Source organism: Physeter macrocephalus, chromosome 16, assembly GCF_002837175.3.
Source record: "Physeter macrocephalus isolate SW-GA chromosome 16, ASM283717v5, whole genome shotgun sequence".
NCBI lineage: Eukaryota > Metazoa > Chordata > Mammalia > Artiodactyla > Physeteridae > Physeter > Physeter macrocephalus.
The window spans coordinates 14,242,208-14,258,804 of record NC_041229.1 but is presented as its reverse complement, the minus strand read 5'-3'; the positions used below and the strand labels follow the sequence as shown (position 1 = coordinate 14,258,804).

General features: G+C 43.4%; 2 protein-coding genes across 2 annotated transcripts in view; one reads left to right on the top strand and one right to left on the bottom strand.

Moving 5' to 3' along the window:
* Positions 1-1,911: 1,911 nt before the first annotated feature.
* The window catches only part of MPZL3 (myelin protein zero like 3), a 26,347-nt gene continuing 11,661 nt past the window's right edge, over positions 1,912-16,597 (bottom strand). The window contains exons 3-6 of the mRNA XM_007123907.4: positions 12,393-12,603; positions 10,879-11,044; positions 9,302-9,362; positions 1,912-5,135 (exon numbers count right to left, since the gene is read on the bottom strand). Of these exons, the coding sequence (XP_007123969.1) occupies positions 5,109-5,135; positions 9,302-9,362; positions 10,879-11,044; positions 12,393-12,603 (465 nt within the window). The 3' untranslated portion in view covers positions 1,912-5,108. The remainder of the gene's footprint in view (positions 5,136-9,301; positions 9,363-10,878; positions 11,045-12,392; positions 12,604-16,597) is intronic.
* On the top strand, positions 14,454-16,095 carry LOC102980037 (prolyl hydroxylase EGLN2-like). The gene is given in 3 exon segments (XM_055091470.1): positions 14,454-14,525; positions 14,643-15,403; positions 15,405-16,095. Coding segments are annotated over 3 exon segments (1,383 nt in total). The 3' UTR covers positions 15,955-16,095.

Sequence of the window (16,597 nt, the reverse complement as noted above, 5' to 3'; positions counted from 1 at the left end):
AAATGCTGGAGAGGGTGTGGAGAAAAGAGAACCCTCTTGCACTGTTGGTGGGAATGTAAATTGATACAGCCACTATGGAGAACAGTATGGAGGTTCCTTAAAAAACTAAAAATAGAATACCATATGACCCAGCAATCCCACCACTGGGCATATACCCTGAGAAAACCATAATTCAAACAGAGACATGTATCACAATGTTCACTGCAGCTCTATTTACAATAGCCAGGACATGGAAGCCACCTAAGTGTCCATCGACAGATTAATGGATAAATATGTGGCACATATATACAATGGAATATTATTCAGTCATGAAAAGAAATGAAATTGAGTTATTTGTAGTGAGGTGGATGGACCTAGAGTTTGTCATACAGAGTGAAGTAAGTCAGAAAGCAAAAAACAAATACTGTATGCTAACACATATATATGGAATCTAAAAAAAAAAAAATTCTTCTGAAGAACCTAGGGGCAGGACAGGAATAAAGACACAGACGTAGAGAATGGACTTGAGGACATGGGGAGGGGGAAGGATAAGCTAGGACAAAGTGAGAGAGTGGCATGGACATATATACACTACCAAATGTTAAATATATAGCTAGTGGGACGCAGCCAATAAAGATGTTATAAAAAAAAAGCTAAAGCCTTATCACCGTCATCATCATCATCATTATCATTTACTCTTTTATTAAGAGCAAACCTTACTCCTTTTCTCTCTGAGCATCTTAACACAAGTTACTCTACACTACAGAAAGGAACCGTGTCCCCATTAGACTACCTTATGGCAGTCCTCCTGTAGAAATTGACAGCTCTGTGATTGTGGCCTCACAATCCAAAAGGATTGCCATTAAATGAATACTTTTAGAACCAGCCTTCTTCCGAGTGAGAAAAGTTCAAGTCACCGTTTAAGAAATACAAAGAAACTGCTTACCCAAGATGAGGAACGCCAGGAGAAGCAATGCACTGAGCTCTCCCACCACTGCAGTTGCCAAGACCGACTGAAAACACTTCTGCCTGCACAGAAGTTCAGGCTCAGAGCAAACCAATGCGTGCATTCTGAGTTGGCTGCAGAGACACAAACAGGAACCTTTAAATCAAAGTTCTTGTTTCAGTCATCTGGCCTATTACCCACTTTTTATTTACACTTTCATTCTAAAATGAGGTAACAAATTCACCTTAGTGAGGAGAGCCTCATGTTCCAGACATCTGCAGGTGTCATCTCCCCTTCTAGATTACAAACTCTCCAAGGGTGGGATCTCAAATGGTCCCAGGCAAACATGCTGAGAAAGAAATCAGCCTCTTGCAAACAAAATAAATTTAAGATTAACACAAAACATTTTGCTCTGTATCTAAAATATAGCAACCTTTCATTTTTTTTTCTCTCAACACAGTGGGGCAATATAGCCAATCACTCAATCCCTGCTTCCAAAGATATGCCTTCCCAGTCCTCCAACTCACCACCTAGGCATGTCAATTTCCACCGACCATGTGATATCAGCATTTCTAGAATACAAGAAGCATTTTATTCCCCCAGAGAATCCTGTGAGTGACTAGATAAAAACTCAAAGCTTCTTCACGTTGAGGTATATTTTACTTTTAAGTCGCCACTTCAAAATAAGTGTTCTCAGTGTATGCGCCTTCAACCTTGCCTGCACTGGCTTGACTTACACATGGGCATACTTGTTTTTTGGAACTTGTCCTGTATCATTTGAGAAGTTGTTGAATGCTTGCTCTTTACCAGGGCTATGCTGCATGGTTCTTGAGAACTGGTGTGCTGATAAACCAGCAACTGAGTAAATACCCCCACTATGGCCTATTTTAAGCTACCAACACTTTAACAATTGGCCTGCAAAATTCCTAAAAATTTAACAATCAGCTCTTATGGTGTGAGCTGGCTGCAGCACCCCTCGGAATCTATGCAGATTCTTGCTGGGGTACAGCTCAGAGATGAATGGTTATTTGATGCTGAAAATCACAAACCACCCCCCTTCTCTTTCACAGGACAGCTCTCATCTAATATGTAGATATACACCAAAAAGTAGCCAGAAAGTGCAAAGAAGTTTATTAACTATGACGTGGTAAAGATCTCAAGAGTTACACGTCTGTGTGCATGACCCAATAGTGCATACCCTCCTACAAAAACAAACAAACAAACAAAAAACACAGTGAAATGCAGCAGTTAACAGTTCAACACTGGAGTCAAAGGGTTGGAGCTGCCTCGTCTTGCAGCAAAGTTCTAAATTGTGCAATTAAATGAGAGTCTTGGTCCATGCCCTACTGGTCTTCTTACAGGTCCCCTTTGGAACCATAACTGAGTGACACACAAGAATATTCAGATTCAGGATTTGGCCACCAGAATTTTTTCTAAACAAGGACGTGCAACATCCCCTCATGCAACATCCCCCCAGAGTCCAGTTTGAGAGCTGCAGAGAATGTGCCCCCAAGAAGCTTGAGGTCTGTTACCTCAAGCCACATGGGAAACACAAAGCATTTTATAAGTTCACATTTGGTAACAGAATTAAGAGTTCAATGGACAAAACTCATAAGGTAATGTAACCACAAGTAAAGACTTCAGCAGGCAAAGAAAAATTCTGAAAGGCTTTTAAGCCTCTCTGAAGCTTTCAGAATTCAATTCCCTTTCTAGACAAGGCTGGTCTCCATACAATGTGATAAGAACTCATGGAGCAGCAAAAAGAAAAATAGAATAGCACCTTAGAAGATATTGAAACAGTAAGTTAAAAAAAGAAAAAACTTAATCTTCCTTCCATCCTTAAAAGGCATGTGTCCCAACACTGCTTTGTGCTCCTTTGAAGAAAAAAAGCTGTAACCCAGACCTCAATATAAGGACTGAAGAAGGAAACTGAGAGCAGCCCTAAGACTGTGATAAACATATCCCACTGTATTAATCCTCATAACATGCCTGAAAAGAAATTACAAGAAAACTCAGCCAAAACTCGTTCTTTATTCAATGGGATGTGACTTTACCTGGGTTCCTATAACATGATCTCTTTCTCAAAGAAATGAGGACCCACAAAAATTCTACCTCACAGCTAGACCTCTATCTTCAAATGTCCTAGAGCCCAAATTATTTACTTTCATTGCTCAAATTGATTTCCTCTCTGTGTTGAGGTGTCAGATTGTCTCACTAGATTGGCCCTAGACATCCACATACTTAACAAGTAGCCCAAGACTGTGAGATTTAACCACTGGAAATGTAGACTGCCAATCTTGCCTTTGCCTCTTCTTTATATGACCAGAGGTAAATCATAACATCTATTAACTAATCAAGACTCTCTAATCGATGGACTAGATTAACAAAAGAGGCCAGGCCAAGCCTATGAGAACTAATAACCCAAATTTTTAAAAATAGATCTTAGCAAAAAAATATAAAAGTGATTTTTGTACAGCATACAGTGTATTTAGCTATAATATGGAAACCTCCTGAGCCACCTAGCAAAAAATCATGGGCTTCCCTGGTGGCACAGTGGTTGGGAGTCCGCCTGCTGATGCAGGGGACATGGGTTCGTGCCCCGGTCCGGGAAGATCCCACATGCCGCGGAGCGGCTGGGCCCGTGCGCCATGGCTGCTGGGCCTGCGCGTCCGGAGCCTGTGCTCCACAACGGGAGAGGCCACAACAGTGAGAGGCCCCCGTACCGCAAAAAAAAAAAAAAAAAAAAAAAAAAAAAAAATCATGGAAACAGGCTATCCTGTTAAAAAATCAAAGATGGGAAGAGAGGATAATTTTTGTCTCTCATAATTAAGAGGTGAACTCTATCCCTCTATTACAGAGGACTGCACAGTCAACCCTTCCTGATATGTCATACATATTTTTTTTAATTTATTTTTATTTTTGGCTGCATCGGGTCTTCGTTGCTGGGCTTTCTCTAGTTGCAGTGAGCGGGGGCTACTCTTCGTTGCGGTGCGTGGGCTTCTCAATGTGGTGACTTCTCTTATTGTGGAGCACGGGCTCTAGGCGCGCGAGCTCAGTAGTTGGGGCGCACAGGCTCAGTATTTGTTGCTCATACATATTTCTTAATGGCTTATAGAAAATCCCATGTAAATTAAAATTTGAAATATGTTGCTGCAGTAGAATGGAGGAAGCTAACAGAAGGTATCAAGAGAACAGAAGGAGGAAGTATAGGTTATTCACACCTTCACTTCGTTATCTCAAATATTATGCGAAAACAGTTTTTAAATACATTAGTTTGCTCATATTTTCCGCATTTTAGAAATCAAACAACTTTTGAAGAACAGCATAGGTTAAAAGATGATTTCATTGCAAATTATTGGTAAAACAGTCTACTTAGCCCCACTAAAAACCTTTTGAAGAGTTTTTCTTGCCTCTGATCTGAAAAGCCAAGAAGGAAATCATAAATCAGCCAGCTGTAAGAAAGTAAAATAACAAATTGCACCTAGTAAGACAATAGAAAGGAATCCCTCTATCTCATCATTTCTTTCCTTAATTGTAAACTGAATGCACTTTAACACTTTAAAAACCCAGTCAAAGTAAACCACTGACTTCCGAGCCTACCAACTCTAAAAAAAAACTGGGGTTATGCACTCCAAGCCTCCCAAACACAATTGATGATGAGATAATTAAACCAATGAGTATATGCTGTATGCTAACTCACAGCTGAAAATGTTCATGGAGCAAAAAACAAAGAATAGCTATCCCAGACAAACATTTTGCCTGGGAGCACATCAGGAAGCTCCAAGCTCCATTTCATTAAATATATGTATATATTTTGGCATCAGCAGTGTGGCCAACATCTAGGATTCTCTCTCAAAAAATTGAAGAAAACATGTAATACATTCAAGAGCAAAGGCAAAAACAAAAAGTATCTTTCTATTTAAGAATTCCTTCATTCAATTAGAGTATAAGTTATTAAAAGGGGTAGTTATGAGTTTCTTCTGAGAGTTTTTGAACAGTTTATAAATACAAAAAGAACATTTCTTCAATAAATAAATGGCTCCTTAAGTCTTCACTGATGGCTTCCAGAATTCTCCATCACTACTGTCCAAGCCAGCTCCACTTCTCTGGGAGGCTTTAGCTGCCAGTGGAATGGGATATTTTCTGTTATTAGGTGACTCTTCTTCTATCATGCAAACTTTCATCAATATGTCTCTTCATAGTCCGAATCCTGGAGAGGAAAGAACAGTAGTTATGGTGTGTATATGAAGCACAATGCCGCAGTCAGAATTCAGGCAAAGACCACACGTTAGGGTCCCCCAAATGGAACTTGGCTAGGGGAGACATCAACAGTGAAATGGCACTGACTCAACCCACCTAAATTCCCAAGAAGCATCACAGGGCCTCATTATAATTGGCATCTATTGGGCTGATTTCTGCTTTGAAACCCTAAGGGTTCCCTTTTCCTTGGTGATTATTTTTTAAAACCTCAACACACATGAAAAGATGCCTGCCTATAGCAAACTGTGCAAGACTGTAGCTAGGAGTTTAGGCTACGAGTCAGTCTACCTCTGGGTTCCAATCCCAGCTCCACCCCTTGTTGGCTATGTGACCTTGAGTAAAGTTATTTAACTTCTTTAAACCTCAGTTTCCATCACTGTGCCTGGCAACTTGTAAGCACTCATTCATGATGAACTATCACTATTATTCTTATTCTTATCTTTATTGTTCAAACTTGTATTCATTACTTCTAAGCTCAAGTAGGCCATTAGTACTACCTGGCATACCCCATTTCTCTAGTCCACTCATTCTCCTACTCTCCTAGATGACTATTTTCATATCTTTCCCTCTTTCTCCAAACCTCCAACACCTTCGGTTCACTTCATTCTCAGCTGATGACCTTAATTTCTCCCATCATTGGGAACAGAGAAACAGTCAGTAGGGAACTTCCACAAGCTCCCATCATATTTACCCACCCACCTGCATCTGGGCCCACCTACTTGGCCTTCCTTACTCTTCGTATGGATACATTCTCGCTGCTTTTATCTAAGGCCAACATCTCCACTGGTACACTAGATCCTGAAGTCACTCCAGCAATCCTCCCTCCTCTCCTGTAACATCAAATTTTCCTTTTCTACTGGCTCATTCCCATCAGCATACAAATGTACTGTAATTTCTCCCATCGTAAAAAGAAGAGCAACTCTTGACACACACCTCTCTCTACCTATTGTCCTATTTCTCTGCATCCCTCCACAGCAAAACTCCTTGAAAGTGTCATTTATACCCACTCTCAGCAATACATCTCTTTGTATTCTTTCTTGACCCTACCTCGGTCAGGCTTTCATCCCCACTATTCCACTGAAGCTGCTTTTGCCAAGGCTACCAATGACTTCCACGTTACCAGATCATCCAGTAATCAAGTCTCAGTTCTCACTTTACTTGACCCGACTCAGGAACAATTGACACAGTTAATCACTTTCTTTTCCTTGAAACGCTTTCTTCATTTGGCTCCCAGGATACAGAGCTCTCCAGGTTTTCCTCCCACCTCACTGGACATTCCTTCTCAGCCTCCTTTGCTAATTTCTCCTCATCTCCCCCATCTATAAAGCTTGGAGAGCTCCAGGGCTCAGTCCTTTGAGTTCCTCTCTATCTACTCTCATTTCCCTGGTGGAAATATCTCTACCAGTCTCTATATATTAATAACTCCTAAATTTATATCTCCATTTTAGACCTCTCTTCTGAACACCACACCCATATAACCAATTGCTTACTCCACATCTCCACTTGAATGTTTAATAAGTATTTCAAATTTAATATATCCAAACCCACTCCCCTAAAGCTTGTTCCACAGGCTTGTACATATTAGAAAATGGCAACTCTGTTCTACTAGTTGCTCAAGTCAAGAACCTTGGATTTATCCTTAACTTCTCTCATTCTTTCACACACACATGCAACTCAGCAAGAAGTCCTTCTGGCTTTACCTACAAACTATAACCAGAAAACAGCTACTCCTCATCACCTCCACCACCACCACCTTGGTCCAAATCATCACCCTCTTCCCTTACTTGCATTATTGCTAAAGTCTCTTAATTGCACTCTGTTTCTATCATGGTCCCTCACCACCTATTTTTAACAGAGAAGCCAGAATTATCCTTTTAAAACATACATCGGTTCAAAGTGTTCCCTTCTCAAAAACTTCCAGTGGATTCTGTTTCATTAAGAATAAAATTCTAGGGCTTCCCTGGTGGTGCAACGGTTAAGAATCCACCTGCCAAGGCAGGGGACACGGGTTCGAGCCCTGGTCCGGGAAGATCCCACATGCCGCAGAGCAACTAAGCCCATGTGCCACAACTACTGAGCCTGCGCTCTAGAGCTCGTGAGCCACAACTACTGAACCCGCGTGCCACAATTACTGAAGCCTGCGCACCTAGAGCTGTGCTCCACAACAAGAGAAGCCACCGCAATGAGAAGCCTGTGTACCGCAATGAAGAGTAGCCCCCGCTCGCCGCAACCAGAGAAAGCCCATGCGTAGCAACAAAGACCCAATGGAGCCAAAAATAAAATAAATTTATTTTAAAAAAAGAATAAAATTCTAGATGATTACAATCACTATAATGTTCTATAAGATACGACATTTCTGAAGAAATACTCTTCTTTGCCTTGCTCACTTCATTCCTGCAACACTGGCCTCTGTGCTGCTCCTAGAACATGCCAATCATGGCCTCTCCCCAGAGTCCTTGCACCAACCACTTCCTCTGCCTGAAATGTTCCTCCATGATAGCCATGTCGCTTGCTTCTACTTTTAGGTGTTTGTTCAAATATCATTTTGGTTAGGGTGTCCCCAACCATCCTATTTATTTATTTATTTATTTATTTATTTATTTATTTATTTATTTATTAAGTCACACCTTGCGGCTTGCGGGATCTTAGTTCCCAGACCAGGGATTGAACCTGGGCTCCGGCAGTGAAAGCACAGAGTCCTAACCACTGGACCGCCAGGGAACTCCCCCAACCATCCTATTTGGTACCATACCCCCTTATCCAGCCATTCGATCTCCCTTTCCTATTTTATTTTTTCTCCACAGCATTAAGCACAATCTGACATACTATATATTTTACTAATTTTTAAAAGATTTAGTTTGTTATTGTTTGTACCCCAATTTAAGAGAAGGTAACATTTCAACTGTGTCTCAGATGATGAGAGTTTTCCAGGAATGGAAAGAATGTAATTTCTTCTGAGGGCAGGGATTTTTGTCAGTTTTGTTCACTGTTGTTTCCTAAGTACCTAAAATCACAGCTGGGGCATGTCAGATACATGCTCGAAGAATAACTGTTGAACAAATCAATATCTGAAATGTGGACAATAATCTTATGAACATTAGCTTATTTAGTTTATTTACTTTTTTTAATTTTTATTTTATATTGGAGTATAGTTGATTAACAATGTGTTAGTTTCAGGTGTACAGCAAAGTGATTCTTTTTTCTGTTTTTTAATTTTTACTTTATGTTGGAGTACAGTTGATTAATAATGATGTATTAGTTTCAGGACATTAGCTTATTTTTTGTTATCAAAATATTCAAATCCCAAAGGGTTGGAATTAGATCCTATCCACTGGCACTATCAACCTTTCTCTCATCTTACCTATAATACTCAAGTACGTGAGAGAAAGAGAAAAAGGAACACTGTGGTGAGTAATTGGGCTGCGGTCATCCGGCCAAGGGCTGAATTTGGCAGTAAGTACAAAGAAGGCTCAAGTTTAAACCCTGAAATGACAGGTATGCTTTGTATTAGATCATGAGTTGCTTTTGACCTGTTTCCAACAGTACCACATCAGAGAGTCTCTCTCCCTCCTAGGATCCTGGAACAGCTACACAAGCCTACCAGTCACAGCAAGCACCCAAAGGGGGAGGGATGACAGTTTTCTGAAATGTAAATCAAAACTCAAGCCTTCCAACATGGGTATTTCTTATTGACAAATGCCATCAAGTCACCTAAAAGTTTATAGCACTCTAAATTCCCTGGGGAAAACTGAGGTTCAGAAGAAAAGTTCAGTTCAGGATTTTAGGTTCAGCCAGTCCAACCAGGTCTCCTAGTATGACCTCAGCAGCATAGGACACTCCTCTTTCAGGATGTTCCCTGTCAGTCAGCAGAGGCTGCCTACACAATCCCCTTCCCTTACCTAAGGACACCACTCTCTGCCCGTAAGACAGAAAATAAAATAATGGTTAGAATTGGTGGGGGTCCCCTGAGACCAAAATGCTCTGGGGAAGACCTTGGTTCATACTTTGCTTTAGACCTATCTGCATATCCTCTGCTGCCTCTGAGGGTGAAGGATTCCTTAATTAAGCAGGAAAATGAAGCATGAACAGTGAACAGAAGAAATGGCATGGACTTACCAGGCACTCGGCACAATGGACACAAAGCTTTGCCATGCAGTCATTCTTCTCCTGGTCAGTGCTGTAGAAAGAGGACAAACCAAATGTGAACACTCACTATCCTCAGTATGGTAGAGCACTTAAGAGGACAAGCGTTGAAGTCAGACAGGTCTGTTTTTCAATTTCAGTTCTGCCACTTACTAGCAGGGTGACTGGGCAAATTACTTAAGCTCCAGGAACCTATTTCCACATCTACAAAATGCAGATATTACCAGCTACACTTAAAGGGTAGTGGTTAAGAGTAAAAATGCAAAATAAGCACGTGTAAAACAGGTACCACAGTGCTTGGCACATAGTAAGTGCTCAATAAATAGGAGCCAGTCACAATTGTTCGTTTAGAAAAGTACTGAGCACCAACCATGACAGAGGCATTGTGCTGGGCTAAAGACATAAATAAAACATGGTCCCTTGAGATCATTTTGTTAGAATACAATGTGGTAAATGTTTTCATAGAGTTAAGGTCAAACTGCTGTGGCAGCAAAAAGGAGGGAGTGATCAGTTTTCCCTGAAAGAGTCAGGGAAACTCTTGAGAAGCGGACATTTCATCAGGGTCTTGGAAGATAAGGAAGAGTTTTCCAGGCAAACAAGGGAAGGAGGGAGGGGATTCTAGGTAAGAGGAAAGCATGTTGAAAATTTTTAGAAAGGTCTAAATGAGTATAGTATGTTTGGAGAAGGAAACGGCTCACTGTAGTTGGAATGTGGAGCAAATGAGAAGAAATGGCAAGAAACAATGTGACTTGGGGTTAGATCATAAAGGATCTTGTTAGACCATGCTTCGAAATAGACGTTTTTGTATTTTTACCAAGAGTCCTTTGCCTTTTTGTGGGGCCACAGATTCCTTGTAAAGGGCACTCTTACTCCCATTAAATAAATGTGCACACGCACAGACATGCACACACACACGCACACAGAAAGAAAATTTTAGACTCTCTCAAAGTAAGACTTTTCTCCCCAGGTTAAGAGCCCCTGATATAGATAATGGAGAATCAACAGGGTTTTATGTAGACTTTTGTTACCTTTTTTTAAGTGGATTTGTTCTTAGGGAAAATAATGGATCACACCTGCTCACTGGCAAATGCTTTTGATAACCACAATCCAATTAGCCCCTTCCAAGCATCTGCTGACCAAGAATAGTTCTCACTTATTTAAACTGTTTTGCTCTCCCTGGCTGTTCTAAAGCCTCTCTCACTGCTCAGGCACTTCTGTCAGGAGACATCAGCTCAATGCCAAAACAAGGAAAAGGGGAAAATAACTGACTTGTTGGAATTTCCTGTCCATTTTGAAGGAATGAGAGATTCACTTCAGAATTTATATTCAGAACCACAGCACTACACAATCTCATTTCAAAAAAAAAAAGAGACTAGGACTATGCTATCAATCCCTCCATCTCTCTCTCCAAATTAACATCCACACATTTCCCTTTCAGCAGAACTAAATTCAGCCTGAAAGAAAGGAAGGCATGACGCAGAAGCCTGGGTACTGTCCACAAACCAGGTCTCTGAAGAGGGCTGATTGCTCAGGACTGCAGCTGGACTTACTCAGCTGAAACCTCAATAGATGACTTCTTAGAGCCAGACTTGCTCCTCTTCTTCAGCCCCGCAGACTTCCTCCCCATTCTCACCAGCAGCAACACACCCACCACAGCTGAGGGAATGAAGACAAGAATGGAAAGAAGGGCCACGGAAGAGAGCATCGTGCCAAAACCTGGAGGAGGAAAAAGAGGTCAAAGAGAGGGACATGCAAAGCGCTTCCTTTGACGTGAGATAGTCTTACTTCTGCTCTTGTATTTCTTCTGGTTACAAAGGGCATAAATTCATTGTAGAAACAGTAGAAAATACACAAAAGGACAAAGAAAAATTAAAATTTACCCATAATCCCACTCCCTAGGATCAATATGTCAATATCTACCTGTTCAATCTTCTTTCTAGGAGTATGTGGGTATGAGTCTGAATATAGGGAGGAGAGTACATGTTCAGAAGTATTGATCATAGTTTACATACTATTTCTAGCCTCTTTCTTATATACTATATTATAAATATTTTCCATAAGTACTCCTTCAGGTGTGATTTTTTTAATGGCTGCATAGTATTCTACCATATTAAATAATTTATTGAATCAATCTTCTATTGCTGGATATTCAAATTATTTCCAATTCTTTGAATCTATGAGTTATATAATGATGATCATCCTTGTATATAAATATCTAGCTCTATTTTTAAAAATAAATTTTAAAATGGAATTACTGGATCAAAGGGTATATAATTTTAAGGCATCTGATTTATACTACCAAACTGTCTTCCAGAAAAACTATACCAGTTTCTACTTCTACCAGCAGTATGAACGTTCCTATGTCTTTGAAACCTATGAGTTGCCTTAAAAAAATAAAGAAAAAAGAAAGAGGAAAGGGAGGGAGAGAGAGAGAGACATACAGAAAGATTTGAGAAAGAACAAGGTATCTATAACGAACCATAGATACCTTGTCATTTCTGAATCTCTAAATCTTTGGTTCAAATTCAAATAAGGACTAGAATGACCACTCAACAGTCACCAGGGAATAGTGTAGAAAAAAAGGTCAACCCTTAACCCACTCTCCTCATGTTTCACACTAAAAGGAAACAGTTGCTCTTTGCAACATAAAAGAAAGGTGCTGCCTCCATCTTTAGAGGAGGTACCCTTTCAAGAAACAGGCAAGAACAGTCTCATAACTGAGGATATGAACATATTAGGGAAACCAGGATGACTTCTATTTCACACAGACAGCAACCCTCCATTTATTCAGGGGTTTGCCATACATTCCACAAGACCTCTGGTCCCCTGAAATTAAAATTTTAAAAGGATAATGGAGAAATTATGACGATATTTGAAAAAAAAAGTCAGTTTGAAAAATAAAGATTAAAAAACTCATCCTCAGACAATTCAAAATGGCAGAACGTCCCAATGACCAAATGGCTTACGAAGATAGGTAGTTTTGCTTCTCACTGATCTCCCCACAAACCACCACAGTAGTCAGAGAGCACTCACTACAGAAGAAGGTTGGTGGCAGTTAGCTTACCCCTTTCTGTGACTGTTAGCTCTGTCCCTGGAATATTATGGTACACATCCGGGGGATTCTTCACAGCACAGCTGAAGGTCCCATTGTCCTTTATGGTAGGGTTGATTATGCTTATGGACGCATCCCCTTTGTTTACATCTCCAACCCAGGAAATTCGATCCCGAAACGTGCCCACTGTGGTTGGGTACTGGAAAGACTGATAATGAAAAATCTAAGAAAGCAACACCATGAGAAAAAAGTTAATTTGGAAAATGCAATGAAAACGTAAAGCTAAGTAGGTCCAAAATAAAATACAAATGTGTAGTGGGTTTTCCCAGTTGGACAATTTTTTTTATGTTTTGTTCACTTCCATCCTATAGATTAAAAGACAGGCTAATAAAACTTGTCCAAAAAAAGGCCTGATGAAAGAATCCAGGGATCCTAATTCTTGAACCCCTTTTAAATTCTCCCCAAAGTCCTAAAGTAGCAGTTTTCAACCAGGTACAATTTTGCCCTCAAGACACTTGGCAATATCTGGAGATAATTTTGGTTGTCTCAACTGGGAGGAGTGCTACTGGCTTCTAGTGGGTAGAGGCCAGGGATATTGCTGAAAATCCTACAAAGCAGAGGACAGCCCCCACAAAAAAGAATTATCTGCATCAAAATGCCAGCAGTGCCAAAGCTGAGAAACCCTATGCTAAAGCAGCACCTACTTCATATGGTACTTTATAGTGTGCAAACTATTTCTATACATTTACTCATTTGAGCTTCACAACAACACTGAACTATACATGGAGCAGGGAGAAAGGGAAACAAGGACAAAAAGAAGAAATTAAATGAGTTACTCGAAGGCACACTAATAAGTGGGAAAGGGGAGATTTTTGTTTATTCTCAAAATCACCAGGAGGCTGTAACATAAGCCTCTCTCAAGTTATCTATCTTGGCAATTAATAAAAACCTCAAGTCAGATGCATGACTGGCATTCAATGAATATACATTGAATTAAAACAATGCTACTTCAGATTGGTAATCATATACTTCATCACCAAAAACACCTAATTATATTTGGTGGTAGGCTGGGCAAGCACTACAATACAATATGATCTTTCTCTCTCTATTATGCAAGATTCAAGCCTTTCCTAGTTCTTTTCTTACTTGGTACCTGCCCACTTAAGAACCCAGGCACTTACAAACACTGAGTTGCCCAATTTTGAAAAGCAACTTCCCAGAGAAGATACTGAATCACTTCTTGGTTCATTTGTTCATGCATTCATTCAACAAATATTTACTGCACACCTACTATGTGCCCTTAGGCACTGTATTAAGTAAAATGATACAGTGGGAGCCAATCAGGCACAGTCCCTGCTCTCATGGAATTTACCATCTAGTGGGAAATACAGATATTAGTAAATAATAAAATGTGTAGAATGTTCCAAAGAGGGAGGTAAAGAATACCTATCTCTGATTATCAGCGTCAGTATAAAAGGGTTTGAAACTCCTTATTGACAAAACAAAGCCTGCTGTGAATCTTCAAGATTAATCCGACCTGTGAGTTTCAGGTTAAACTAGTGATACTCAAATCCTGCTGATTAGTTTGACAGAATCCTGACTGATCACGTAACTGCAACATAGTGTTATGCAACTTTAAGGGGGTCCACTAATTCCAGCTTGGATAAGTTTGCTGATTTCCCGACTAGCCTCACAGAGAACAGCGCCATAGGGGAACTGCTGTTTGCATTTAAGGTTTCTGCCCCAGGAAGATCCCCACTGTTTGTTCTGTCCTACTTTTGGCCAAGGAAGAAGAGCCATATGAAGCCAGCCATAGTTTCCTGACCACTCAAAATAAAGTGACCTATTTTAAGTCTAAAGAAAAAAGGACCAGAAACTAACATAACATTGTTAATCAACTATGCTTCAATATAAAATTTTTTTTTAAGAAAAAAGGACCAGAAACTAAAAAAAAATTTTTAATCAACTTTGCTTCAAATAAAAATTTTTTTTTTAAGTTGAAAGAAAGAAAGGAAGGGCGGGAGGGAGGGAGGGAGGAAGGGAGGGAGGGCACCGCAGGTGGTGGGGCGGGGAATGGCGCGCTGTGGTGCGCAGGGCTGTTGGCACAAATGGCGGCGCCGGGGCCGGAGGAAAAACCTCGCCACCGTGACAGGTCCCTTCCCAAGCCCCTAGGGACAGCAGAGGACTTGGGGACCAGCAAGCACCCGCAGGGCACGAGAAAGGCCTCTGCCACCTGCCCTGCCTCATCCTGCCCGACGCCAGGCCCAGCCGCCCCGGCCCAGGCTGCATCAAGTGGAGGAGGAGGAGGGGGAGGAGGGTGGCACCAGGGGCCTGGGCCGCGCCCTCCATGCCCCGGGGGATGAAGACACTGCTGCCGTGAACAGCCCGCGCCAGCGGCAGCCCCTCAGTGAGGCTCTCCCTCAGTTGCCGGGTTCTGTGTCAGAGCCCTTGGGGCCTAGCAGGGCCAGGATGGGGGTGGAGAGTTACCTGCCCTGTCCCCTGCCGTCCTCCTACCACCGTCCGGGAGCGCCTGGTGAGGCCTCGGCGGGGAGTGGGACCCCCAGAGCCACAGCTACTTCCACCCCAGCCAGCCCCCTGCGGGGGGGCTTCGGTGGGCAGGATGGCGGCGAGCTGCGGCCGCTGCAGAGTGACGGTGCTGCGGCACTGGTCACCAAGGGGTGCCGGCGACTGGCAGCCCAGGGCGCCCGGCCCGAGGCCCCCAAACGGAAATGGGCAGAGGATGGTGGGGAAGCCCCCGCGCCCAGCAAGCGGCCCTGGGCCAGGCAGGAGAGCCAGGAGGCGGAGGCGGAGGGGGAGGGCTGCAGCAGTGGCAGCGGCGAGGCCAGCGCCGGGCTGAGGGAGGAGGTGCTGCCCGTTGCACCTGAGCGCCTGGCCCTGGGCTATATTGTGACCTGCATGCGGTACTATGGCATCTGCGTCAAGGACAGCTTCCTGGGGGCGGCACTGGGTGGCCGAGTGCTGGCAGAGGTGGAGGCCCTGAAGCGGGGCGGGCGCCTGCGTGATGAGCCAGCGGGCTATCCTGCCACGCAGCCTCCGTGGGGAGCAGATCGCCCGGGTGGAAGGCCATGAGCCAGGCTGCCGAAGCATCGGTGCCCTCATGGCCCACGTGGATGCTGTAATCCGCCACTGTGCTGGGAGGCTGGGCAGCTACGTCATCAATGGGCGCACCAAGGCCATGGTGGCGTGTTACCCAGGTAACGGGCTGGGGTACGTGAGGCACGTTGACAATCCGCATGGCGATGGGTGCTGCATCACCTGCATCTATTACCTGAATCAGAACTGGGACGTCAAGGTGCATGGTGGCCTGCTGCAGATATTCCCTGAGGGCCGTCCTGTGGCAGCCAACATTGAGCCACTCTTTGACCGGCTGCTCATTTTCTGGTCTGATCGGCGGAACCCCCATGAGGTGAAACCAGCCTATGCCACCAGGTACGCCATCACTGTCTGGTATTTTGATGCCAAGGAGCGAGCAGCAGCCAAAGACAAGTATCAGCTAGCATCAGGACGGAAAGGTGTCCAAGTACCCGTATCACAGCCAACTACACCCACCTAGTGTCTAGCCCCAGAGCTGCCTGGACAGACAGCTTGCCCTGACTTCGGGAGAGCCCTGGGCCCCGGTGCCACCAGTCTCGGTGCCTGCTCCTTCCCCGCTACTGCCGCTGCTTCTGTCTTTGCCTCTGTTCTGCCTGGTGTGGAGGGCTCCATCCATCACTGAGGACCAAGGAGGAGGAGAGACCTCTGCTGCCCTGGAATGGGGGCTGGGGTTGTGACCTGGGCAGAGGCCGGTGTTGGGGACTGCCATTACTGGAGCTGGGGGCCTGTGTCCTGCCCTGTCTGGTCATGCATGCCCCTCTCAGGTTTGGAGAGCTGGAAGGAGGCACTGCCACCTCCTACCAGAATGCAGGATTTGGGGTTGGGGTGACTCATGGCCTCTTGCTGGCAAAGGTTTGTGGGGGAGTATCCCCAAGCCCCCCACTCCTCCAGCCTGGAATGGGAAGTGACTCCCCAACCCCTTTGGCCATGGCACCTTTTGGACTAGGGTGCCACTGCTTGGGCAGGATAAAAGGTGCTGGGAGGAGCATGGGTCTGCAAGTCCTGTCAGCCAAGAAATAAAAGTTGACCTCAGAAAAAAAAGAAAGAGAGAGAGAGAGAGAGGAAGGAAGGAAGGGAGGGAGGGAGGGAGGGAGGGAGGGTGG